The sequence below is a fragment of the Podospora pseudoanserina genome, chromosome 2, assembly GCF_035222485.1.
Source record: "Podospora pseudoanserina strain CBS 124.78 chromosome 2, whole genome shotgun sequence".
Classification (NCBI taxonomy): Eukaryota; Fungi; Ascomycota; class Sordariomycetes; order Sordariales; family Podosporaceae; genus Podospora; species Podospora pseudoanserina.
Genome location: NC_085921.1, coordinates 2805284 through 2830303, shown reverse-complemented (window position 1 = coordinate 2830303; position 25020 = coordinate 2805284). Strand labels below are relative to the sequence as shown.

General features: G+C 52.4%; 11 protein-coding genes across 11 annotated transcripts; 7 read left to right on the top strand and 4 right to left on the bottom strand.

Annotated features, from left to right (window-relative positions):
* The first annotated feature begins 560 nt into the window (after nucleotides 1-560).
* On the top strand, nucleotides 561-1927 carry QC764_207120 (uncharacterized protein). The gene is made up of 5 exons (XM_062944425.1): nucleotides 561-877; nucleotides 938-1000; nucleotides 1065-1115; nucleotides 1172-1517; nucleotides 1580-1927. Exons 1-5 carry the CDS (start codon nucleotides 669-671, stop codon nucleotides 1685-1687), a joined length of 777 nt encoding a protein of 258 aa, XP_062803250.1. The 5' UTR covers nucleotides 561-668; the 3' UTR covers nucleotides 1688-1927.
* Nucleotides 1928-2810: 883 nt separating this feature from the next.
* Nucleotides 2811-3841, top strand: QC764_207110 (uncharacterized protein; the record flags this gene model as incomplete). The annotated part of the gene is made up of 2 exons (XM_062944424.1): nucleotides 2811-2964; nucleotides 3021-3841. 2 exons carry the CDS (start codon nucleotides 2811-2813, stop codon nucleotides 3839-3841), a joined length of 975 nt encoding a protein of 324 aa, XP_062803249.1.
* Nucleotides 3842-4034: 193 nt separating this feature from the next.
* On the bottom strand, nucleotides 4035-5624 carry QC764_0038230 (uncharacterized protein; the record flags this gene model as incomplete). Its single annotated transcript, XM_062940260.1, has 5 exons — nucleotides 4035-4412; nucleotides 4495-4746; nucleotides 5003-5206; nucleotides 5262-5500; nucleotides 5531-5624. 5 exons carry the CDS (start codon nucleotides 5622-5624, stop codon nucleotides 4035-4037), a joined length of 1167 nt encoding a protein of 388 aa, XP_062803248.1.
* Nucleotides 5625-8048: 2424 nt separating this feature from the next.
* QC764_207090 (uncharacterized protein) lies at nucleotides 8049-10135 on the top strand. The gene is made up of 2 exons (XM_062944423.1): nucleotides 8049-9424; nucleotides 9480-10135. Exons 1-2 carry the CDS (start codon nucleotides 9056-9058, stop codon nucleotides 10077-10079), a joined length of 969 nt encoding a protein of 322 aa, XP_062803247.1. The 5' UTR covers nucleotides 8049-9055; the 3' UTR covers nucleotides 10080-10135.
* Nucleotides 10136-10154: 19 nt separating this feature from the next.
* QC764_0038210 (uncharacterized protein) lies at nucleotides 10155-11714 on the bottom strand (the record flags this gene model as incomplete). Its single annotated transcript, XM_062940259.1, has 4 exons — nucleotides 10155-10426; nucleotides 10477-10997; nucleotides 11047-11300; nucleotides 11360-11714. 4 exons carry the CDS (start codon nucleotides 11712-11714, stop codon nucleotides 10318-10320), a joined length of 1239 nt encoding a protein of 412 aa, XP_062803246.1. The 3' UTR covers nucleotides 10155-10317.
* Nucleotides 11715-11833: 119 nt separating this feature from the next.
* QC764_0038200 (uncharacterized protein) lies at nucleotides 11834-12525 on the bottom strand (the record flags this gene model as incomplete). Its single annotated transcript, XM_062940258.1, has 3 exons — nucleotides 11834-11970; nucleotides 12044-12288; nucleotides 12311-12525. 3 exons carry the CDS (start codon nucleotides 12523-12525, stop codon nucleotides 11834-11836), a joined length of 597 nt encoding a protein of 198 aa, XP_062803245.1.
* Nucleotides 12526-14023: 1498 nt separating this feature from the next.
* Nucleotides 14024-15160, top strand: QC764_207070 (uncharacterized protein; the record flags this gene model as incomplete). The annotated part of the gene is made up of 1 exon (XM_062944422.1): nucleotides 14024-15160. Exon 1 carries the CDS (start codon nucleotides 14207-14209, stop codon nucleotides 15158-15160), a length of 954 nt encoding a protein of 317 aa, XP_062803244.1. The 5' UTR covers nucleotides 14024-14206.
* Nucleotides 15161-15564: 404 nt separating this feature from the next.
* On the top strand, nucleotides 15565-16116 carry QC764_0038180 (uncharacterized protein; the record flags this gene model as incomplete). Its single annotated transcript, XM_062940257.1, has 2 exons — nucleotides 15565-15813; nucleotides 16006-16116. The coding sequence occupies 2 exons, from the start codon at nucleotides 15565-15567 to the stop codon at nucleotides 16114-16116; spliced, it is 360 nt and encodes a 119-aa protein (XP_062803243.1).
* Nucleotides 16117-16625: 509 nt separating this feature from the next.
* On the top strand, nucleotides 16626-18482 carry QC764_207060 (uncharacterized protein; the record flags this gene model as incomplete). The annotated part of the gene is made up of 7 exons (XM_062944421.1): nucleotides 16626-16818; nucleotides 16883-16974; nucleotides 17043-17076; nucleotides 17127-17712; nucleotides 17766-18180; nucleotides 18241-18276; nucleotides 18330-18482. 7 exons carry the CDS (start codon nucleotides 16626-16628, stop codon nucleotides 18480-18482), a joined length of 1509 nt encoding a protein of 502 aa, XP_062803242.1.
* Nucleotides 18483-19027: 545 nt separating this feature from the next.
* On the top strand, nucleotides 19028-20390 carry QC764_207050 (uncharacterized protein; the record flags this gene model as incomplete). Its single annotated transcript, XM_062944420.1, has 2 exons — nucleotides 19028-19216; nucleotides 19272-20390. The coding sequence occupies 2 exons, from the start codon at nucleotides 19028-19030 to the stop codon at nucleotides 20388-20390; spliced, it is 1308 nt and encodes a 435-aa protein (XP_062803241.1).
* A 2429-nt stretch (nucleotides 20391-22819) lies between these two features.
* Nucleotides 22820-24840, bottom strand: QC764_207040 (uncharacterized protein). Its single transcript, XM_062944419.1, has 2 exons — nucleotides 23126-24840; nucleotides 22820-23066 (listed from the first exon to the last, which is right to left on the bottom strand). Exons 1-2 carry the CDS (start codon nucleotides 23792-23794, stop codon nucleotides 22968-22970), a joined length of 768 nt encoding a protein of 255 aa, XP_062803240.1. The 5' UTR covers nucleotides 23795-24840; the 3' UTR covers nucleotides 22820-22967.
* Between the last annotated feature and the right edge of the window lie 180 nt (nucleotides 24841-25020).

The following is a 25020-nucleotide window of genomic DNA, read 5'->3' as shown; positions in this document are numbered from 1 at the left end:
GAAGACCTTGAGATGATGATACCACAAAGACTGATGGTTTTGACCGAAAGTGGTCTCAGCTAACGACCACCGTTCCGGCGTTCAATTTCATCAGCGAGCCAGGACAAGATATCTTCATCAGGATGACAATATTGCTCGGTGACTTCTTTTCTGAGTTTCGATATCGGTGGTCCTCTTATGACCAGAGCACCTCTTGGCTACACATACCGCTCACCACCACATTCTTGCCAAGCGTATCGTGATATGGCCAAGGCCGCCACCAAGGGTGTGGCGGTTGCGGCTGGTGAAGGGAACGAGGCTACCCGGTATCCAAGAAATCCCTCCAATGACGGCCACCCAAGCGCCGCGTCCCAACATGTCAGGTCCTGGCCGTGAGCCGTTCAGACTCCTTGTTGGTGATCAACACAGCGTTGACGACCGCGGACAGAGCTACTCCGTTAGGAAGTGGCTTGGCCAATCAACTCTCTCGAACTGTCTCAAAATATGGACTTGACCTGTTTTGATCTGTGATTGACACTGGGAATGACAGCAATTCCTGGACATGGATCAACTTGGACTGAGGAAGATCCAGGTATAAGGAGGGCTGTCTCCTGATTAAGTTCTTCTGCTGAGGTTTTTCCTTGCTCAAGTTGAAGGACATCGCAGAACTTGACGTTAACATCAAAAAAATGACACCTCTTTCAACTGTGGCCCTGGTCGTTGGCCTTGCAAGCCTTGTATCAGGACATGGCTTTCTGAAGAGCATCACCGTGGACGGAAAGAACTACCTCGCGTGGCAGGTTGGACAGGACAACTACGTGAACCCTCCTCCCGTCCGCTATGCACGACAGCTTGCCAACAATGGACCGGTGCCCGATTTTACAACGAATGATATCACGTATGTCCAAGCCATCTCCCACTTCTGACTTTGACTTTTAGGCCGCTGATGATACGCCAGGTGTGGTGCTGGTGGAAATATTCCAGCTCAGGGCATCATCGAGCTCAAGGCTGGTGACAAAGTGTAAGTGCTAATGTATTTCTTGTCTATTGTCAAAGTCCATCCCAACTTACCACAACTGTCTTAGAACTTTCAACTGGGATCAATGGGGATCTTCCCACAGTGGCCCGGTATTCACGTAAGCTTCCCCATTCTAACACTGATCCCATCTTCGCCTAACGGCTGTTTTCCCAGTTACCTCGCCAAATGTGCCAACAACGATTGCAAGACCTTCAAAGGCGACACCGGCAACGTCTGGGTCAAGATCGAGCAGCTCTCCTACAACCCGCAAGGTCATCCTCCCTGGGCCTCTGACCTCCTTCGCGAACAAGGCGCCAAGTGGTCCGTCACTATCCCACCGAAGCTAGCTCCGGGTGAATATCTTCTTCGTCACGAGATTCTGGGCCTGCACGTTGCAGGGACGAGGATGGGCGCGCAGTTCTATCCAAGCTGCACTCAGATTCGGGTGACGCAAGGTGGGACGACGCAATTGCCTGCAGGAATTGCTCTGCCGGGTGCTTACAAGCCCGAGGACCCTGGTGTAAGTCTATTGAGGATGATGTATGCTGGTGGCGGATTTGAGGCTGACAGGTATTCTAATAGATCTTGGCTGAGCTGTGGAGGATTCAGCAGGGGCAGACACAATATGTGGCTCCTGGTGGGCCGGTTTGGAGTGAGGCTGCACCGAATGCCAATCGGGCTGGGCCTTAAAGTCTGTCGAAAGATCGGGCCTGGGTCTATGCGAAAGGTCTGAGGCGCAATGCAGCTGTGGGAGATTGAAAGTCGACGACTGGGTTCAGTGTAGCCAGGTTCATAGAGATAAAACACAAAGGCAGTCAGGATCTTTGCCCGCAGCAACCTGCAATGAAAGCTGACCAGCGTTTGTGTTGCGAGTGGCGTGGAGGACATACGAGGGCGCAACAGTGTCTGACGGTATATGTATCAGTGCCCGCAACCTGGAAGTAGCTTTCAGCAACCACCTACGCACTCATCTGGTAACTGGAATGGTCAGACGGCTCAGCGGCTAAGACATAGGTGGCCCGGATTAGGCAACTAACAATGCCCGGTATGAAAGCACTGCTCCGTGAACGCCTAAGTTCGACTCCTCAGCGATGCCCTGTCTTTAAGATGGCCTTCAAGGAATTTGACCCCCCTTCGACCGCCCCCCCATTACGAAGAAAACCCTACCGAGGGTTTCGTAGCCGGCCACCTCTACGGAGTTGGCCGGTGAGCTTTTGTTATTTTTTTTGTCCTGATTGACTCTATGTCTGGTGGTGGTGATGATGGTGACGATGATGTTTTCTGCCACTCTTTTCACGCGTCAACGGCAACGGCAGCAGATTTACCCACACCCGGAAAGGCTCCCTCCGCCCTCGCGACTGCCCGCTTCATATTTCTCCGAGGGTAGAAGACAAAATCGCCATTCCCAACTCGCCGTTATCACCACATCCTTGCCAAGCTTGCATTCCCATTGATTGTCCTCTGAAGATCACATCAATAAGCGGGCGTCCATTCGACAAGAACAGCCGCAACATGTCCCGAGTAGATGGGAGATCGGGGATCGACTTCGGCTCACGGTCAAGCTTTCCAGAAAATAGATTGCACCCGCTCGTTCATCCCGCTTCGTTGCGGCTACTATTAAAATTATATGGTCGTGTGGCAAGCACGATGAAAATGTTTGAAAGTCGGACACCTTCTTCACTGATTGCTTCCTTCCCGGGACTCGTCGGTTTTCGGCAACAAGACATCTTTCTTGGTACTGATTGAAAATGAAGTTCTCCCCGGCCGTTTCGGCGTCGATTACGCCTTCATCTCCACCTCTGGCGTCGACACCATGATCGACAGCCACAAGGTCAACCTCCACCGCGTTGCCTTTCTCCTTGAGAGGATGTGCCCCTTGTCTTACGGCCTCGGGGCAAAGTTCAACGAGACTCACTTTGAGCACTTTAAAGAGGCGATAGATTACATCACCATCACCAAGGGCGCTTGTATGTTCTCTCCTCCTCCCCCCTTCTCCTTCCACCATCATTAACCTCAGAAACAGACGCCATCCTCGACCCCCACAACTACATGCGCTACAACGACCCCTCCTCCCAGCCCTTCTCCGGCTCCGTCATAGGCAACACCTCCGACCCCACCGCCGCGACAACAGCCCAGTTCGCAGCCTTCTGGGGCGAGCTCGCCTCCCGCTTTAAAACCAACGAAAAAGTCTTGTTCGGTCTAATGAACGAACCGCATAGCATGCCCTCCCGGCTCGTCTTCTCCAACCTCCAAGCCGCCATCACGGCAATCCGCGCGACGGGAGCAAACAACATGATTTTGACTCCAGGAAACGCCTGGTCGGGTGGGCATTACTGGACAAAGGGAGGTGACGAGGCAAACAGCAAATGGATTCACAAACTTGTCGACCCGATCAAAAACCTGGCGGTGGATATCCATGAGTATTTGGATGAGGATTTTAGCGGGGGGCATACGGCTTGTACGCAGGATCCGGTGGCGAACTTGGCGGGGGTGACGGGTTGGTTGAGGGAGCATGGGTTGAAGGGGTTTGTTACTGAGTTTGGGGGTTCGAATACGACGGAGTGTAAACTGATGTTGGAGGGGATGCTGGGGTATATGGAGGAGAATGAGGAGTATATTGGGTGGACGGCTTGGGCGGCGGGGCCGTTTTGGGGGGTTAATAGCCCGTGTTGTACGGATCAGAGGCAGTTGGGAAGTTTAGAGCCGGGGAGTAGGGCGGCCGATGGGGGGCCGGGGCTGTATGATAGTGTTTGGGTGCCGGTTATTGCGAAGAGGGTGCCGGGGAGGTTGCAGTGGGATGGACCGGCGAATGTGACGGGGGGTGTGGTGAGAGAGAGGGTCTAGGGGGATATGTCATGGAAATGGTAAAGTAGGTTTGTGGGTGATGTAAAAAGTCTAAATGAGGGAGACTGTTATATGGAGGTAAGACGGTTCTAATTAGAGTTCTATGTGTAGGTGTGTGAAGTTTATGCTTTGTTTGTTGTCAAATTCATGTGTTGATATCCCAAAAGAAAAGGAAAATGCATTCCGCCGATGATTACGGATTCATGCCCAACTCCTCTCGAGCGCGCTTAACCGCGTCTCTGACTATTTCAAGGGGAACATAACCGTTGCGCATGGTACTCGGGCGAACTGCACCAACCATGCGTGAGGGAGAAACGGGCACCCGAATATGCCTACCGTTTTCGGCGGTGGCAGCAACACCGGGAGTGGCAACATCGGGAGCAGCAGCCGCTGGTACATCAATACCAGATTCCGCAGCCCCAGATTCCGCGACGCCCGGTGTAACATTCTCATCGTCATCATCATCCACAGAAACAGGAACCGTCCTCGTAGCCACCAAAACCAACGCCGTGACACGATACAAATGGGTTTGCCGTCCGGATTGACGAGCCACTTGTTCCTGTACTCCTCGCTGATAATGTCATCTGGGTCGTGCCAGGGCTTAATGTTGGGATTGGGGCGCTTGGCTTTGAGGTTGACGCGCCGGACTTTACCGCTTGGGAGCTCGCAGTCAGAGTCGTAGGAGCAGGTGACGTATTCTTCTCGTTCGAGGGCGGCGAGGTGGAGGCTGAAGGGAGGGAGGTGGAGAGGTGGTGGAGAATTTGGGTTTGGAGGAGGTCGAGGGATTTGAGGTGGCGCATGGAGAGGGAGGCGGGGGTGTAGGTGTAGCTGAGAACGTTGAACAGGGCTTTGGGTTGTGCTGGTTCCTGGAGCCACTTTGTGACTGTCCGACGGAGGGGTTCTGCCTGGGAGAGGAGTCAGGGGGCCATGGGACGGGGGATGGTGGTGGTTTGACCTGCGGATCTGATGGCCAGGTTGAAGGTTAGGACGATGTGGTGGCCTGAGTGGACTGGGAGGACTTCGTGAGAGACGTCAGAGTACCAGAAGGCCCAAGATTGCTTGTGTTCGGAGGTTTTGTAGATTGTGGTCTGGCTTTGGTGGTTGGGAACAATGTCACCGCCTTGGTGGGCTGACGGGAGATAAATGATGAGGGTGCCGAACATGCCGGGGATTTTCTCCGTGTCTGGTATGCGCCTTGAACATGGCGCCTTCCTCGTGAATGAGCAGCTTGTATGGCTCCGCATAGATGGACTGGCCGGAGGTGGTGGAAATGCCCAAGTCGGTGGCAATGTCCTTGAGCATTGCGTTACTGAACTCACGCCATGCTTTCCACGGGCCGGGTGAGTGGTCCTGAGTGATCTCGCTCTTTTCTGTGTCTGCGTCTTCCAAATGCGAAATCCAGTTCCCACGTCTTGCGGACGCTGGTGTCGACGAGGGTCTCGTTGCCTTTGTCGTAAGGGGCCTGACGAGCTCTCTTGATCAACTGGCGTGTCTGTAACTTGGTAATTGGGAACTTGATTGGCCCAACATTCTGGACAACGAGACGACGCTCGAAAGGGTCAAAGACAGATTTGAACGGCGCGAACGATCCGGTTGCCTTGATCTGGGACAGAGCGGTGAGGATGCCATCTTTGAGTTTTTGCTCCTCGGCGGTGGTCCCTTTGCTATACGCCCGTTAGTGGGCGAAACGCGCTGAGACTTTGGCGACAGGGCGGGCAGCTTCGACCATGGGCATGATCTCGCCGAAAAACTTGGCCATGAAGTCTCCACGACCGGCGTCCATGATGTCGACTTTCGCAAACGAAGTTCAGATGGGAGAGTAAAGTGAAGGAATTTTAAAGAACTCTGTCTACGGACGCACTTTGAACACAGAATTTATAGATGAGTCGTGAAATTGATCATTTCCTCTTCAAACCGAGTCATAGCGAGCTATCCTTAAGGCAGCCTCATAACATAAAGAAAAATAACTGTGAACCCTGTGATTTCAGGTGCTTGGCGTACAACCGTGAATATTACGGTAACCCCTTTCAGCTCCAGCCAATCATCGTTGCGAATCACCCAGCGTGATGAAATATAATACAAGATGTTGTATTTAAAACACCGCCCATATGCAACACACTCTCTAGTCATACACTGTCTCAAAACTATATCCCTACATCAATCACGACGATAATGCGTACATCTCGACATTGAAAAATTGATAATCAGGGCACACAAACGCGAATTCTGAGAATAAATCAACTGCTTTCCAAGCGACAAGAAAACTATTGCATCTGCCTCACCCACCAAAAACTACCAGAAAACATCAAAATGTGCCAGTTCTATCAGAGATCCAGTCCATTCCCAGTGAATACCCCGAACTGCCTAAGCATTATTGTTGAGAGCTCAACTCCAGCCACATTAGGTCCTGACACCGCTGCCGCCCCCCTGGCGATTGTTGTCACCATTACCATCACTGTTGCCGCCGTGACCTCCCTTGCCCTTGTTGCCACCATTGCCGTCGTTATAACCAGGAAATTTTCAGGCCTCCTTATTGATGGGGTCCGGAAGAGCGGGTTTCTTTCGATGAGTAGGGATGGCAGGCGCGTAACCGCCAGAGCTGCCGCCGCCCTGGCAGCCCTTGTAGGTATAGTTGTCGCCGCCGCCGGAAGACAATGCTGCTTTAGTGATGGTGAAATAGCTGATTGTGTTTGGTGAAATCTCCTTGGAGAAAAAGTTGGTCTGATGTGAGTGTGGGTGTGAAGATGAGGAATGCTCTTGATATGAACTGTGTCGAGGCTCTGGGTGTGTGCTTGTATGGATGTGAATACTGTTGGAACGAGGAGAGTTCTAGCTGTGAGGGGTTGACTGGGAGAGTCTATATACTCACTCAAGAAGCTTGCCGACTTCATCGCTGGCCTGTGATGCCATGCTCACATGGGGCCGGATGATTTGTGAGGGCGTCATTCATGGTGGCATGAGTTCTCTCACTAATGCATGATAGCATTTTTAGTGGGGAGGCTTGTCAATTGTGAGACCTCATGCCTCGAGATAATAAACAGATGAAGAGAGAGTGATATGAATCTGGGTCATTTTCTGTGTGGGGATCCTCGTGGGCCCACAAGGCCGATTGCCGACAGACGAAATAATATCCATCTCAAGCACAAACTCAACAGTGTAACGTGCTTAATTGAAGGTGCAGAGGAGGTTTCGGACCGTTTGCTTACCAATTCATAGTCAATACACTGATAAGTCACTCGAACTGTACCAAGATGCCTTATCCATCATTGAGAACGCCTCACAAGGCCATTTGACCTTCAGACCACTGTCTTGCGAGTGTCATCTGCCTTGAGCTGCAGTACATATTGTGGTCAGTAAGTCCGCAATGCCCCTATTCCCGGTCACTCTAAATAACAGACCAACAGAGTGAAGCTATGCCTCGCGACTCTTGATAGCCACGTGAAAGAAGTATCCTCCAACCAAAGAACAGAGCCTGACATGCGGGACCCTAAAGACTTTGATATCTCGAAAGCCATAGATTCGGATGAGGGTGAGAATCAGGATAGTGATAGTGAAACATTGGCGTATCAATGCCATGATGCCCGCCCATTAGAGTCAACACCTGGTTCAGCATGGTGGATTGATCACAGCCTTCGTCCGAACATGTTGGTGCGAGTCGGCTCCGGGATGTCACTCCGCTGGGATCTCCCGGGCTGTCTCTTGTTGGATAAAGATCTTAAAATAGCTAAACGACATCCACTAGACGAACTAGCAAAACTCTTGTCTTGTCGGTCCACCAAGTGCCAGACTTGTGGCTTGTGTGTGTTGAGCTGGGGAGAAGTGTTCGTGGCCGTTGAAGACAGTTGTCACCGGCTGCGGGACAGCTGCCAGACAGGAGGTGAGGGATCTGTAGCGTTCCTGAAACATTGCCCTCACACCTTCTGGAACAGATCGACAAAGAGGCGACAACTGGCGTGTAGCGCGAGAGTAACATATCGGAATTGCCCAAAATATCCTCTCTTGATGGATTGTTTTCCTCATCCCGTGGAAGAAACAGAGATTTTGATCTGCGCTGTCTTTTTTTGCCGTCCACAACGAAGAACGGATGTTGAGTTCGCCGGGCCGCTTGCAGCTGCGATGTAGCCAGGCAGCTCCAAGTCTTCAGTGGCCCGTGCAGCTCCCGCATCTTTGCATCTCCCACCTGCCCATCAACCTTGACCACGCATCTCAGTCTTGACTTCAACAACACCACCAAAGATTGACATGTCAAAAAGCGCTATTGTTTTCACCGAAACATGCCGAAGAATCGATATTTCATGATGCCGCCGAGAATCCCGCAGAAACACGCCGGAACAAGGGCAAAGATGACCTCCAATTGGCGGGCTGACTTTTGGAGGGTTTTGCGGCGTGCGCCGGAACACTGAGCATCCGGGACGAAACACGGCCTACCCCCGAGGCCCAGGGACCTTTTCTTTTTGATCTCCTAGGCATGACACTGGGGTATTCCCGCCCTGCGTAACGCCCACTTTCCGTTTTCTCTCTCTTTCTGCCCATTTTAGGCCGCTATCCGCATCTCCCTCCTGTTCCTTATGGCGTGTGGGTAGTAGGCTGTTGGTCGCCAGTTGTCGTCCACTATCGCTGTTAGCCTTCGGCAACGCTGACTTCCGCGCCTCCAAGTGTGTTGGCGCTCCCATCCAATTCGCTGTGCCAGTCGCCAGTCCCGTGGGCCATCTGAAATGTTCCCAAACTGCCATTCTCGGGAGCGCACGTGGACAGGGGGGCACCCCAAGGGCACTTTGGAGATCTGGTCTTGGCCCACGCACTCCCGTCAGGGAAGAGCAGGTCTCGCATCCACCCCCTTCCGAAACGGATGTACTGGCCCGTCCGAAATGTCAAGGTTGGAGGCATGTAACAGATCCCGGATGGAGCTTGTCTTGCTTCCCCCGGGCCCAGCGCCCATCCGCCCAGGGGCAATGGGAGGGACAGGACAATGAAGTGCACTTCACTCAAAAGGTCTGGGTGACCGCATCTCATGAACCTACACTCCTTTGGGTCTTCTTCTTTCCCTTTTGTTATGTCACTTGCGATTGGTTTTGAATATTGCTCTTTTTTCTACTCAACTTTGGTTGAGTCCTATGTGGTGGTAAGCGGGTTCTGTCTGGATTCGCTACGTCCCCCTCATATTTCCCTTTGCACAGCCCTTGGAAATCATCGGCAAAGCAGCATTGATCGAACATGGCGTTCCCATTTTCTATCCTGCCAATCTCGGCCGCCTTTGTTCTGGTACTATCATCACTCTTCCTCAGCCTTGGGAAGTCAGCTCCGGCAAATGGCGGCGTATGCTATTCGCAAGACCTCCCAAACATACTCGCCGAATCATTCCCAAACAGTGCAACCGGAGTTCTCAATGCCACGCTGGCCATCATTCCTATCTCCCTCGAGTCAGCTCGCCGCCTGATCCCACCACAGTACCGGATCCTCGAGGGGGCTTATCGATCTTTGTTGCCAGACTTTCCAGAGGGCATGTACCCTGTCATGCTGCAAGCCGCCCACGATCACGATGTTCAGTTCAGGGCATATGGCATCACGATAGAGGACTTTTCGGTGTGTTTGTTTCACATACAAAGACGATTGGTCCGAGTTAGCTAACTATTCTTAGCGTGTTGGGTTCGAGTTTCCGTTCCTCGACTTTATGGGTGATGGGTATTCCTCCTTCAGATGGGCACCAGCGCAGCTTATCAGTTCTACCAACGACATTGCTTTGGATGGATCACGAGCCTATGGTACCATTGTCTCTCCAGCCGAGTACGAGCCTCTCTGCGACGCCTACGAGACACTACCCAACGGCGCCACGCACTTCAAGGGCTCAAGCGTGAACTCGGCCGAGTTTATCGAGTTGGAAATGAAGCGCCTTCCGTTGAACCTCAGCCCGTACCCGATGGAGTTGTTCAAGAATATCACCAACCAGCCGACTTTTGCCAATGGTACGACATGCGACAACATGATCAGACTGTTCAACACGACCATGTCGACTGGGGAATATGCACCTAGGGCTGTGCTGGGTAGTGTCAAGGCGAGGACGAATGCCTTGTTCCAAGGGGTAGATAAGGAGTGGACAGAGATCTACGGGGTGCAAATCGCCACTCCGTTTATCGAGAACAACTATCTTGACTGCAAGACAATGCAGGGCTACGAGGGGACTGGTGGACCAGGGGACTCGTTCGTCCCAGGGGGCGATAATGATGATCATGAGCTATGACGGCGTTTATTTGTTCAGTTCAGGGGAAGTATTACATTTAACTAATGATACCCGGCGGACTCTGCACACCGGACTGGACTCGGTGCAGAGCGCCATACTCTTTTTTGTACATATATTGGGTATGGCTCGGGCTTGGGATCCGGTAAATATGGAGCGTTACTGTCGATACAACGAGCAAAAATACTTTTTAATACTTGGGTCACGTCCACGAGCACCACCTTCACGATAACCCAACTAACTAACAATCTTCCCCCTCCTCTTCATCCAACTTTTTAACAGCCTCATCCAACAACTCTTTCATCTTGTCCGACCTCGGCCTAAACGAAGCCCTAAACGGCATTACAATCCTGTTTCCTGTCAGCAATCATCCCACCTTTTCACATCAGGAAATACGTACGCCTGCCCCCTAAAACTCCACTCCTCACCCACCTCCCCCGTTTCCGGCTCGCCAATCTCCATCGTCGCGAGTATCGTGGCCAAAACAATCATCAGACTATTCTCCGCCAGATGCCGTCCTATACAGACCCTCCTCCCAAAACCGAAATTTCCCTGTGGCAGGGGCTCACCTCGGCCGCCTTGGTCAACGGGGAGGTACCGTTCGGGAATGAAGTCGTCGGGGTCGGAGTAGATGGAGGGGTTGTGGTTCATGGCCCAAATGTTTTGGTAGATGATTGTGTTGGGTGGGATGTACATTCCTTTGTAGGTGTCCGGGTGGAGGGAGGAGTGGGGTATTCCGAGGGGGGAGAGGGGGTTTAGGCGGTAGGTTTCTTGGAGTAGGAGGTGGGTGAAGGGGAGGGAGGGGAGGGAGGAGAAAGTGGGGAGATTATGGGGGAGGGAGGAGATTTCGGAATGGGCGAGGGATTGGACGTGAGGGTTTTTGAGGAGGTATAATACCAGGAGCATCAATGTGGCGGCGGTCTGGAAAGGTTAGAATAGGGGGTGGGAAAAGGACGGGAGGGGAAAATACCGTGTCGTTGCCTGCTATGACTATCGTTGCGGCGGCGCCTTTGATGTCTTCGATGGTGAAGTCGTTTGGGATAGACCGTTCGAGATTGGAGTTGTGGATGGCCATGCGGTGGTGGACAAAGCTTTTGGTTGGGGAGGTGGGCGAGGACATGGCTGCTTCGAAGGGGAGGCGGGTGATGTCTTCTATTGCGTGGCGCCAGGTTCGGGCGTAGCGGAGGCGTTCCATGAAGGGTAGCCATGTTGGTAGGTATCTTGCTGGAAATTTGATGAGTAGGTATCAACGGTCAACATGCCAGTGAAGGAAAAAAGCATACTGAGAGGAAATCGATCCATGATCGAACTTGCCGGCGGCCCTGATTTACCTATCGCTTCGGCTGACTCTTCCGCCAGTTTAATCCACTGGCTGTCCGGGCTATCGACGTTGAGCCCGTAGGATATCTTCAAAACGATGGCCACTGCGAACCGTCTAACGGCTATAACCCAGTTTTCCGGGTCGTCGAGCATGCTTTTGCAGCATATCAGCGCCTCTCGTAGCTGATAGTCTTGATACTGCCCTACTTTGGACTTGGCAAAAGGGGGCTGTAAGACTTTGCGGTGAAGATGGTATTTTGGCCCCCAGCGAAGCCATGTGAGAGTTGGGGACCAGCCCATTCTGTGTGTTGGCTCCATCAGTTGAAAGCTCGATTACTGATGTTGATTCTGTAAACCCTTTTCGATCCAAGTATCCGCGCCTCTATATCAAGGTGGGTGTTGAAAAGGGGTACTCAGGGGTGGTTAGTTTTCAGAACTTACTCCTCAAACATCACAAATCGCGGACGATCCGCATAATTTGATCCTCTCTTCTCAAGCAGCTCTGTTGCCGATTCCAAGCTGTTCAATACTATCCACTTCGTCCCAAAGGTCTTGAAAAAGAGCACATCGCTGTCTGCATACTGTCAGAGACCCCAACCGGGTACTGATCCCTTTGTGAAGGGTTGTAATGTCAAGTGGCAACGTACTATACTCTTTTGACCATTCTGCATACTTTTTGAAAGCGGCATCTTCAGGGACTAGCCGGTAGTGTCCAAGAATAAACTCACCAGGCGGACTGGTTGGGAGTGGTGGTCTGTTTCCTGCTCGCAGAAAGTGTACAACTTGGTAGGTTGATATGCCGAGAAGTAGGAGAAGGATGGTGCTCTGTATGGTTAGGTAGTCTAAGAGCTGGTACGTGAAGTGTTGTTTGAAAGATAGCAGTAGCGTCATACTGGTAGAGTCAGGGTCAGTACCTGTCAAGCAAGGTAGATACAAGGGAAAAGGAAGATTGGTGAGAAGGGTGGTTTAATTGTCGGATATCCATAGGCATTTCAAGTCGGAGAGCTCTATGAGCTATCATAGAACAGCCACTTGTTGGCAACACGGTGAGCATGCAAATGCCCGCATATCGCGGGTGTTTGCGGGATACTTGTCCCCATTTCAGGGATGTGCTACCAACAATAGACATGGTCCTTCGTGTTAGCTATTGCGATTACCAATACCATGCCTGGGCGGAGGGAGTAGCCGATGGCGGAAGGTAAGCAGCGGGGCCGATGGTGCGGATTTCAGATCTAAATAGACACCGAGATCTCTTTCAGGCCGCATGCATTGTGGCTCTGGTAATGGAGCGCTTCATGATTTGACATATGTACTTAGTGCGACCAGGGGATATCTGTCCGTCACTTGTGTAAGTCCACACTCCCGCACATCATCCAGAGATGACTGGCCAGGAAGCCCACGCTAATGTAGGACAGGACTCCGCTTCCAGGTTTGGCATATCGATCCAGCAAGGTGTAGCTTGTAGCGGAGCTGTTGTGACCACCACCTTTACCATGAAGCACTCCAATCATCCCCGACTGAGACGGCACTGTCCAACTAAGACGTAAAGTTTGCCTCCTATTCGTGACCAAGAAGGGGTATTGTGAGAAATGATGCGTCCAACTTGCATGTTTCGAGCACACTCTAACTTGATGAGCGGCTGGCGGTCTGTTGATCCCCGATATCTCGCAGAAGTCCAAGATCGTTGCTCCGCCTTAGGTCCCCGAATCCAATAGACCGGGTATCGAGTCCATGGTATTTGGGAACAAAGCAGGCAGCCTGTCCTCTAAGCTCATAGTGGAATTGTATGTTACGCTACTGAAATCCCACTTGTTAGTGTAGTTGCTGTTGGGTAAAGGAGCAGCAAAATGGGCCGACGTTGTGCTGGTGCTTCCATGTGGTGTAGGCAGCGGAAGACCATGGAGGTTGCGTGTAGACGCTAACCGACAGCCCCGCCGCTAACAAATGCAGGTCATCCTCGCCAGACCATCGTGCCGATAAAAGATGGCATTGGCCTGCCTATCAACATCGAATTTGTTGAGCAGCTTTCCGGGTTCTTGGAGCATCAACTGATCCAACGGATGCTGAAAAGGTCATGCACCTGATCGCCATCTTCAACTGTTCCATGGTCAGCGTCGGTCTTGCAATAAACTCCCTTCATTAACGTCTTCAAACCGCTCTTCCCAAACACAGACACCATTGAGGGGTGACGCCTGAAGTAGGTAGGGAGAGCGATGGTTACGAAACGTCCCCGAGACGGGCGAGAGTCGGTCGCAGTCAACCAGAGAAAGAAGCACTCACTGGACGGCTCGTGAAGATAGATAATGTTCAGAGGGTGGTGTTGGGGGTGGCGGCGATGACAGAGCGTCACAAGATATGTTTCGAATGATGCGATGACGAACTGAATGGCACGTTCCGTGCAGGTGGTTCAGGGGCACCACCTCATCGTGTGCCGTTCCTGGAGCACGGGCCCGGGTTCCACGGCCAGGGCGCTGGGATCCTGTGACGCTAGCGCACAGTGTCGCTATCAAAAAGCCCGCCAAAAAGCCCACTGAGTCCCTGCCAGAGTCTGCGGGGGGATCCACCGTCCTGAATTGGCGAATTGGCGTTGCAGCTGGCGCGTCTTGTCCCAATTTCTGGTCATTTTACGCTTCGGGACCATCCAAATTCAACCCTCGCCATGCCATGATGCTCTTCGTGAGCTCCCTTCGTTGTTGATATTCCCCTCTGCCTTTTTCTGTTACTTGCTTTTCCTTTTGGGCCTATCGCGCTCTATCCGCTCTTTATACCGCCTCATTCACTACTACGACAAACCACGTACATACTTCAAGATGCCGACACACGCGCGCACCGGATCGCGCTCGTCTATTGACCGAGTCTTCGAGCTGTTGGGCGATCTCGAAGAAGCCGACCTCTCGCTCTTGCTCGACGACCTCAACCATACCACTGAAAGCAACGTCCCCGTCTCCCAAGCTATTGCCTTGTTCGAGAAGGGGCCCAGCAGATCGAACAAGAAATATGAGCGCGCTTCGTCTCCCGTCAGAAACTTGCAGGCCGAGTTGGAGCGTCGGCACAGCAAGAGGCTCTCCATGGCACCACAACCCAGGCCGCAGTCCATAATATCATCACCACTCAAAGACAAACCAGACCCGCTGGACTTCTCGTTCCCGTCCACTTCGCTCGATCTTTCTCTCGACTTTTCTTCTCCGACCAGTCCCTCGCTCTCTCCTCCCGCTCTTTCTCCTTCCAGTTCACCGACTAGTCTCCCTTCGCTCGACGAGTCCCCTCGGCCTTCCTCCAGACCCGAGCTTCCATCTTTGATCACACTTTCCTTACCCGAAAACGAAACGGCCACCCGGCCCCTCTCGGTCCGTTCGGCACGTTCGGGAACCGGCTCCGCACTGGGGTCCCGACCTCGTTCCTACAAGCGAATCGACCGGCCAACAATTCTCTCTCCAACTGCGACGGCCGAGCTTCATGCTCTTCTACTGGCATACCTCAACGACTCGTCATCGTCCGAAACCTCAACGGCGACGCCCTCGCCCACAACACCCCTCCCCAGTTTGTCGAGCTCGATCTTTTCTTTCCGTCATCCAGACGACGAGCCGGAACCGATGATGCCAGGCCTGGACCTTCTCGAACCATCACCGACCAGAACACCGTACATGGGCTTTGGGTCTTTGTCAGGAGGTAACATGGGTATGGGCATGGGCATGGGCATGGGTGGAAGCCTGAAACCCAAGGCTAGCATGTCGAGCATTTTCGAGATTATGGGTTCGCACTAAACCGCAATATCGGCAGCATTTCAAGCGTTTGCATTTTGCGTTTGCTGGCCTGGATTTGGGGGCTGGCTGGTCTGTTTGTTTTGTGTTCGAGGTCTTTTCTGTTTACCTTTTTTTTTTAATACTGTACAATTGGGCTACTTACACACAGAATGATATCCGAGGTTGCGAAGCCTCTCTTTTCTTTATCTGTCACTTGGCGTGCATGACTTTTTGTTCAAGGGCCACCCTTGTGTCCCTCGAGGAATGCCTCCACAAGGCAGAAACGCGGGGGCGTAAAGTTGTGTTGCAAGGCAAGGATGGGGTTTGCTTTTGGTGTGAAGATCATTTTTCCGTTTGTACTACTCACTGCTACTCTTGAACCAGTCCATTCTCTGCCGCTTTTCTACATTTCCATGGTTACACAAATGCCCGGTTCCCTCACTCTTTTGGCACCGGACATTGCGCTTAAGTTTCCTGGGATCAGGCCCTGGAGTTGCACAACACCCAACGCAACTCGAACGTTCTCCCCCGGCGACCAACAGAAGCAACAATGGCATGGACAATCCAAGTTTTCCCACCTCAAACAGCTCTCAACCGCCCAGCGACGCATGCTCAGGCAGCACAGTATCATCGTCTGTGTTGGCGCTGCGGGGTCAAACAGCTCGGCCGAAATCGTGGGATATCGGCCCATCAAGTGGCGGGAGCTTTTTTGATGACTGCAGTAGTGTAGTTCCCCAGTTGAGGTTCTTTCATATATGGGCCACCGTTGATTGGCCCGGGGAGGAGGAATTCATGGCACCTTTACACTATCGACACTGAACACCCTTCTGAGAGTTCGAAACCACTGACTTGATGTGATGCTGCAGAAGGGCCTTGCCAGTTCTGGTCTCTCGGATGGCAAGCGGACAATTGTGATTGGGCGGCGGACTGGTGTGGCACAGCCCGGCAGTCTTGCGTGGTTACACAAGGCTCAATGATAACCACCAACAACACCAAGTAGAACTGTATCCCGTCCTTGGCTTGTCGATGACTGAGCGATTTCAGACCAACCGCTCGTGTGCAGTGTCAAGCATCACGCAATATTGACGCCCGGTTGACCGTGAGGAGACACCAGCTCGCCCAGCTGGCTAGCGATTATGTCGATGAAGATCAGCTTCCATTTCGACATGTGAGCTCTCATTGGTTTGCAACCCTCCGAACCTGACCGAGATTTTCTGCAGACGCGGACCAAGACCTTTACCAGGAGAGGGGAAAGATACCTGCAGGCGGAAGGTGGAGCGATAGATTGGTGATAGGGCCCTGCAGGATGCCCTCCGAACTGGGGGGTGTGTAAGATAGTTAGGGTTTGATCTTGACGAGAGTGATGCCCGCTCATCAGTCCTCTTAACAGGAGGTTGAGCCCGCTGTTTTGGACGAGGCAGATGGGGAAAAGTTTTAGTTCTTCTGTTGATCATCTGACTTTGCTCGGAACACACTGACGGCAATAATGGCAGTCATGTCGATATTACTAGGTGGTCTGGTCACCTGGTTCGTTGGGTGGATCATCTACTGTCGATGGTTACATCCCTACTCCAAATACCCGGGTCCTTTTCTCGCCTCTTTCTCGAGACTGTGGATCATCAAGGAGCTGTACTCGGGTCACTTAGAGGTCACGTTGAAAAAGTGGCACGCAAAACATGGTGAGTTGAGTGCCTTGTCCTTTGATTTGTTGATATCAAGGCACGGTATTAGCTAACAACTCAGGTCCCATCATTCGCATCGCCGAGAACGAGGTGTCTATCTCAGACCCAACCGTTATCAAGGCCATCTATGGAGCCGGGACAGCTTTTACCAAGGTGCGTTTGCCATACCTTTCAACCTGGAGTGCTAGGGGTAAGAGGATTTTGCTAACAATAAGGATTAGACTGAGTTTTACTCGGCTTTCTCAATGCCATGGTGTATGTAACAGAAATATCATGACAAATCGGCCAAAGCTAACACTAAACAGCCCGATTCCCGGAGCACTTCTGCAACATAGACCCCAAGTCCCACGGCGAGCGCCGCAAGCTGGTCAACCATGTCTACACCATGACCAACGTCGGCCGCTACGAGCCAGCCATCGAAGAGTGTATCGAACTTCTTTATCAACGTGTCAAGGACGCCAGCGAGTCTGGCAGGCCAACTGACATGGCTCTCTGGCTTCGCTACTACGCCTTTGACGTGATTGGCATCCTTTTCTTCAGCCGTCCGTTTGGTTTTCTGGAGACCAAAAAGGATTACAGGGGCTGGATCAACGCGACCGACGTGCTGATCTTATTCCTGGCAGCCTCTGCGTTTGTGCCCCGCTGGATGCGCAGTCTTGTTTTGATGACCTCTATTGTCGTCCCCGGTGCGATGGCAGCTGTCAAGGCGATGGACACGATGACAGATGCGGGGGTTGAGGCTGTTGAGAAACGACAGAAGGAGCTGCAGGAGAGCGGTGGCGTGATGGAGAAGGATGATATGCTGGCTAGCTTCTTCCGAGTTATGGAGGAGCATGGGGATTTGGATAACTTTGGTCCGCTGGAGATTAGAGGGGAGATTTACACCGCTATGTGAGTTGATTTCGCTTTTGACTTGCGTGAATATACTGACATTTGTACAACAGCATCGCGGGATCCGACACCACGGCTAGTGCCATCACCTCAGTTCTTTATCACCTCACGAAAAATCCTAGAACCTACCGAAAGCTCAGAGATGAGATTGATACGGCCGTTGCCGAGGGTCGGATCAGCTCGTCTGGGAGAATCAGGTATGCTAATGCAGTCAAGCTGCCTTATTTTGACGCCTGCTGCAAGGAGGGCATGAGGGTCCACGCCAGTCTTGGTCTGTCGTTCCCGCGGTACACCCCCAAGGAAGGGGTTGAGCTCCTGGGAGAGTTCTTCCCTCCTGGGGTGAAAGTCGGATGTAACCCTCAGATTGTACAGCGTGATAAAGGTGTGTTTGGAGAGGATGCAGATGAGTTTGTGCCGGAGAGGTGGTTAGGTCGTAATGCTGCTGATTTGGAGAGACACATGCTGAATGTGAGTCTTTGACCCAACTTACCCTTTATTAGCTCCTGTTACTGACTTTCTTCCAAATAGTTTGGTGGTGGCCCCCATATGTGCTTGGGCAAGAATGTGAGCATATACCTCTTTCCCACTGGGGCCCAGTTGGCTAATGTAAACTACAGATCTCAATGATGGAAATCTACAAGGCCCTTCCAGAACTAATCCGCGATTACGATTTCGAGTTGGTTGACCCGAAGAAGGAATGGACTCTGATCAACCGGTGGTACCATCAGCCCAAGAATGTTCAGACAATTGTTACCAAGAGGAAGAAATGAATATGAGAAAGCTGTGAAGGGTTCTGGCCAGGAAGTAAGTTCGGCATTGGGTTTGAGTTTGCAATACTATACACGGCGCGAACTTAATTCCATACCACAAGTCCGCAATACATTTGAAGTACCAACAAACTCGAGTGTGGATGGATTCGGGATATTTACCCCTGACATGCCACCATAATGCCCATGGTCTCGGTTCCATTGTTCTTCCCGCTTCCCCACAGATTTTCCACGATACAGAAAGGCCGACACAGCAGATCACCCGCATCAGCCAAGCCCGCCACGGTATTCCCGCTGGGTAAATAACCACGATCTAAGCCCACCTACGCAGCCCGCACGAGGATCTGTTGGGCCCCGTACTACTCTGCCTCGTGGCTAAATTAGATAGCTTCTCCTTAGCACCGACAATTAAACCTCGGGGACTCATCATCCGCCGGCGGGACCAGCGGGCTGTATAAGAGCTTCAAAATGCTCATTTCAACAATCACCAGGTCTTGGAGGGGCGAGTGTTCTTGGCTTTGACTAAATTAATAACTTAAGTGGTCACCATGCTTTCTTCGTGGGCGAGAATTGCCTCTTCGTTACTGCTGGTGTCAGCACGATGGGCTACTGCTATTCCAACCGCCGAGTTGGACGAGAGAGAACTCAACTCTCGTCAGGAGGATAATCACTGGGTGGCAACATGGACTTCCATGCCTCAGCTGGTTGAACCTAACAATATGCCGCCTTCGCAATTCGTATGTTTCTCTTCAGTGTCGCAATCCGGCCGAAACTAACACAATCATTTCACAGACCAACGGAGGCGTCTTCCGCGATGCCACCATCAGACAAACCCTCCACCTCTCCATCGGCGCCGAGAGACTCCGCATCCAAATCAGCAACACCTTCGGCGGCAGCGACCTCCCCATCACCGCCGCCTCCATCGCCCTCGCCGCCGGAAACAAAGCCGGGGTAGCCGGCATCGACGCCGCAACACTCAAACCCCTCACCTTCCGCAACGGCTCCTCCTCCATCGTCGTCCCCCGCGGCCAGGTAGCGTACACGGACCCAATCGAGTTTTCCGTCGGCCCCCAGACCAACATCGCCGTCTCCCTCTACTCCCAGCAAGGCCAGTCAGGCAGCAGCATCACCGGCCACCCCGGCAGCCGCACAACCTCGCACATGCAGTCCGGCAACCGCGTCAGCACCGCCACCCTGTCCGGGGGAGCCAACACCAAGCACTGGTACTTCCTGTCCGCAGTCGAAGCCTGGAAGCCAAAGGATCACTCCGCGTTTGTGATCCTGGGGGATAGCATCACCGACGGGAGAGGCAGCACCGACGACGGGAACAACCGCTGGCCTGACCTGCTCATCGCGCGTATGCAGAAAGAGGGAATCAACCACATCGGCGTCAACAACCAGGCTGCGGGGGGCAACACCGTTCTCTCTGGCGGTCTGGGACCGACCCTCCTCACCCGGTACAAACGCGACGCTTTGCAAGTGGCGGGCGTGAAGTATGTCATGATCTTCATTGGGGTGAATGACATCGGCGGCGGTGGCACCGACTCTGGTTCTCAAAACTCCATTGCGACAAGGTTGCAAAGCGCGTTTCAGCAGATTGTTAGGGAGTGCAAAGCAGCGGGGATCAAGACGATAGGGGGGACGATTACTCAGTTTACGGGGAGCGGGCAGAGCTATAGCAACCCGACGAGGGAGCAGACGAGGGTCAAGGTGAATGAGTGGATTTTGAACAGCGGGACGTTTGACGCGACGGTGGATTTTGCAAAGATTATTGGGGATCCGGGGAACCGGGCGCAGCTGGCGAGGCAGTTTGATGGGGGGGATCATTTGCATCCTAACGTGGCGGGGTTTCAGGCTATGGCGGATGGCTTCCCGCTGGGGTTTTTCAGAGCTTTTAATGGGACTTTGTGAGTGGTGGGGAGGGGGTTAATAAAGTTGTTTGTCATGGAGCCAGGCACTGCCCGGTTTTTCTCTATGAACGGCATTGACCGCTCTTCTGGAAACTCTTCTGTTTGTGTCAGTCAATTCTGCCCCCAATTTTTAGATGAACGGGAACACTCTTCTTTGTGATAACCCTAGAAGAGGTACCGGTCAAGCGGTTGATTGCTTACTTGCTCAGTTACATAAAGCACCATGTGATTTTGAAGTCATGTTAACCGTAACATCGCTCAGGAAGCAAATTTCACATGGTGCGGCAATTCGATACAGCTGTCAAGACTGACAAGCGGTCAAACATAGATGTTTCCGCCATTTTCAAGAGAATGACTTCAATTATCTGCAGTCTGAAGATATTGAGCCGGTCACTCGCTCCTCTGCCCTTGATGCTGCCAGAGAGCTTCTCAAGCACAAACAGGATGTGAACTTATTGTGGAGCAGAAGCACGATGTTGTGGTTTGCTATCAGAGATGGTCAAGAAGACCTCTTCTAGTATCTGTTGGATGCGGGAGCAGATCCGACCTTGTATGGTGGGAGCGAGATGATGCCGCCCTCGGTTGCTTTTTGCATCCACACACCCCAAACACGGAGTTCTTGAGGAAGCTGTTTCTCTACAACTTGAAGGTTAATGACGAGACTGATTCTGGGAACACGCCACTTCACTAGATTCGGGAGAGAACCACGGTCGAGATGGTCAAGCTCGTCATTAAGCGCGGGTATCCCGTGAATGCCGTGGCCGAGGACGGCATCACCCCTCTCTCCCAGGCCCTTTTTGTCAAAAGTCTGGAGGTTGCAAGATACCTGGTTCTTGAGGAAGGTGCTGATGTCAATGAGGGAGGCACGGGTCTTCGCGGCTCTTCCCTCCACATTGCCTGCCGTGAGCCGGGTCTGGGTCTTGAATGGGCAAAGCTCTTGGTTGAGTATGGATCTAGTATCAACTAACAGGTACAACTTGAAACTGGGAACAACTTTCCAAGCCACCTGCCCTTCAACAAGGGGACGATGACGGCCAAAAGCAGCTCATCTTGCGTTATTCTGTCAACAGCGACCGGTTCTCTCTAAAGACGGGCAGAGAGGAGTTTTCACCACAGCGCGGAGCCATCTGGATCGGCAGCACCCTGAGCGCGGCAAGCTTGGGAGGTGCAGAGCTGGATATTACCAAGAAGCTGATCAAACTGGGCCAAGAAGTCACCATTCGCGACGGCATGAGCCGTCATCCAATTCACTTCACCGCATATCGTGGCGTCTCCTATATCGAATGTCTTATTCAAGCAGGAGCCAGCCTCAATACCAAAGACTTTTCGGGTTGCAAGCATGCTGCATATGGCCGTGTTGGGTGGATATTTGGATGTAGTCAAATACATCCTGAACCACAATCCAGATCTCGTCAATCTAGTCGACCACGATGGATGGACCCCCCCTGCTTTGGGCGATGCGCCAAGATGATAATTGGGGAGCAGAAACTACCCAATTGGCCGACATTGTCGGAGGGCTTCTTCGGTGCGGTGCAAGCCGCTTGGTGGAAGGTAAAGGAGCCGTTCGCTCCTGAACAGTTTACCAGCTCGCTCAAGTCTTCAGCTACGGCCGCAGCGAAGATATTGTCAGTCTTGCCACGCCGTCAGAGGATGAACTTCCATCCATGGGGTGCAGCGAACGCCAGTGGTGGATCACCAGCATCAAATACGACAGAATGGTTTGCTGAGAAAGGATGAGATTCATTGGCGGCAAGGGCACCTTGCTACGCTATGAAGCCTGTTTGCTAATAAGGTTTTGCATGGGCTATCTACAAGGACACACGTACTAACTAATTGTGCAACTCAGACGGTAATTGGGACGTGCTACGCGTGCTATACTTGCAAAGACTATTGCATTTGCTTCAGTGCCATCACTCCGCACTTAACGGGCGCATACAGCGGTATCCCACGCATGAATTGGATGTAGTGCCCGAAGATGAGGGAAACAATCAATCGACTGCATCTGGGGTAGATAATGATAATGACGACGACGACGATGAGGAAAGTGTTGAGAGAAGAATCTGTGAAGTTCACAGCTACCAAGATGCCACAAAGGACGAGTATCAAGAGGACAAGAGCAAAGAAGAGGACACAGGGAATGATGGTGATCAGTCATGGTCCTGCCAAATCAGACGGTTAGATGCTGGCATCTAACCCGCCATTCAGCCATGGGAAACTTTTATTGTTTCCATCGATGTAAACTACCCACCTATCAATAAGTGATGTGCTGATGGAACAAGTCAGGCAACTTCAGAAGGAATCAGATGATGGTTGACAGTGTTGGATAGTCGCAAGATCAGAAGAAAAGCAAAGGGGATTTTTGTTGATTGTCCCTTTCACCAAAGAAATCAAACGTGAACAGTCTGTAACCAGTGAAGACATTGTGTCAATTGGTGAAGAGCTATATACAAAAGTTGATTGACATGAATCAAAGCGGGCGAAATGCTACCATGGCTCAAGTCAAAGTGAGGAAACCAAGGCATGTACCCAAAATTGTCTTCCACTAATCATCCTCATCCCGTGGACTTCATCAAACCACTTAAGCAGAGAAGTCACGAGCCTTCTTGGAGGGACCGCGCCACACGGGAGGGCCGGGGACAACATAGGTCTGGGGAATGTTGCGGTTGTTGATGGGGACCTATCATACTCGTGTCAGCCATTATCCCATTTCAACTTCCCTCGCAGACAACAACTTACCCTAATGTTAGAGTCACCATCCTTGCAGTACCCAGGAATAGCAGCCTTGTAAGAGCTATCCGGCTGAGCCGAGCCAGACCCGCCAACCACGAGCTGAGCGCACTCGGGGTAGAACTGAGGAGCATTGGCCTGGTGAAGGGCAATCAACTCGTGGCGAATGAGATAGTTTCCAGGAGCAAGCCCCGAAGGAATAGTGCTAGTCCACTGTTTGTTACCACCGACAAGCTTGGCAATCTCCCACCCAGACGGGTTCTCCGAGTCGAGGAACACGCCGCTGCTAGCCTTGAAGCCACCCTCATCAATCTTGAACCAGCCGGAGCCAGACCCGTCGCAGGAGCTGAAGGCGCCCGGGCACTTGTACATCCAGACGATGACGGGGCCCTGGGAGTGGGTCCACTGCTGCCAGACGGCGCTGACCTTGGAGCCGGGCTGGACGGGGGCGGACTCGGTGGCCGAGGTGCCACCGTTGCAGCGGAGCTGGGAGGCGCTGCAAGAGGTGATGGGGTTGTAGTCGGGCCATTGGCGCTGGATCACATTCTTGCTGTTGGCAGGGGAGAAACCCTGGTAGCCGGGGTAGGTCTTGCCGTCGATGATGTAGCTGGTGACGGCGCCGTGGGCGTTGACGCCGGCGGCGAGGAGGCCGAGGGTGCTGATGAGGGAGGTCAACATTTTGAATTTGGTTTTGGCTGGCTGGTGGCACAAGAGCAAGAAATGTGATGAGACAAGAAAAGAGAAGAGTGAGGGTGTGGAAGATGAGCCTGAGTCTTTAAAAGGTAGAGATAGTCGTGGGAAGACTACATCGGTTGCCGTTTAGGGACGTTCCATTTACATGATTGCGGCTTGCTCTGCCGTTGCATGGCGGGGCGGGTGGGATACACAAGCCGACATTCCCCCAGATTCTCCAGTTCATTTGTGATTGCCCCAGGTTTTCCAGTCTAGGCCCGCTGCTGGGTTCCCGCTCGACTGTCAGTGGTTGTGTGGTGTTGCCGCTCGCTTTGCGATTTGCCGGCTAATATGGGGTTGGGTCCCTGTCAAGACGGAGCTTGTTGTTGCGCTCTTTTGTGACTGAACCCACACATAATGAGCGGATCCTGCACCAACGACTGGTGGGAAGTGGTTGAATTAATATAAAAGGAGACCCGCGCGCAATATCAACAGCGGGAAGAATGGCCGAAGTGGACTGGGGCGCTTCCCTAGTTCATGGCAGGAAAAGGCAGTGAGATATTATGAAGCCAGGCAGTCGTGACACGGGACAGCCGGCCGTCAAATGACGTATCGTACCGTGTGACTTGATTACTTACATGTCTAGAAGGAAGGTCGACCATCGCGGTAACGGATCGTGATATGCCGAAGCCACAACCGAGATTCAAGTCCACGGGACGGTTAGTCTGCGATTTACATCTTCACACACACGGCTTGACGCTCGGTGCTTTTCTGCTTTTGGACAGCCACGCAAACCAGGATGCTTGGGCAGATCTCGGAATCCCGTACCGAAAGATGCGCCACTGCTGACCACTCGACCAATCTGGCATGGATGATGAGTTGCATCGCCGTCCATTTGTATGCTTGACTATGAGTAGTGTTCGGTTGCTGGGGCGGCTCACCATGTTTCATGCCTCCTCCAAGGCGGGATGAATCGTGATGACCATTGAGGAATGATGATGATGGATGCGGTGCAATCTCGCACTGCCATACTGCAATGCGGCCTGACTGCTTGGCCAGAAAGATGAAAATAAATTGAGGGTGTGTGATGCAGACGGGAAGGAGGTGCTTACCTGGAAAGTGCCAACTCCATCAGGATTAATTATGGATTATGATGGAACTTGATGGTGATAGAAGGATGGAATGCGACACGCTATTCGACGCAATTTCGGGGTGTCGGGGCGTTATCGCTG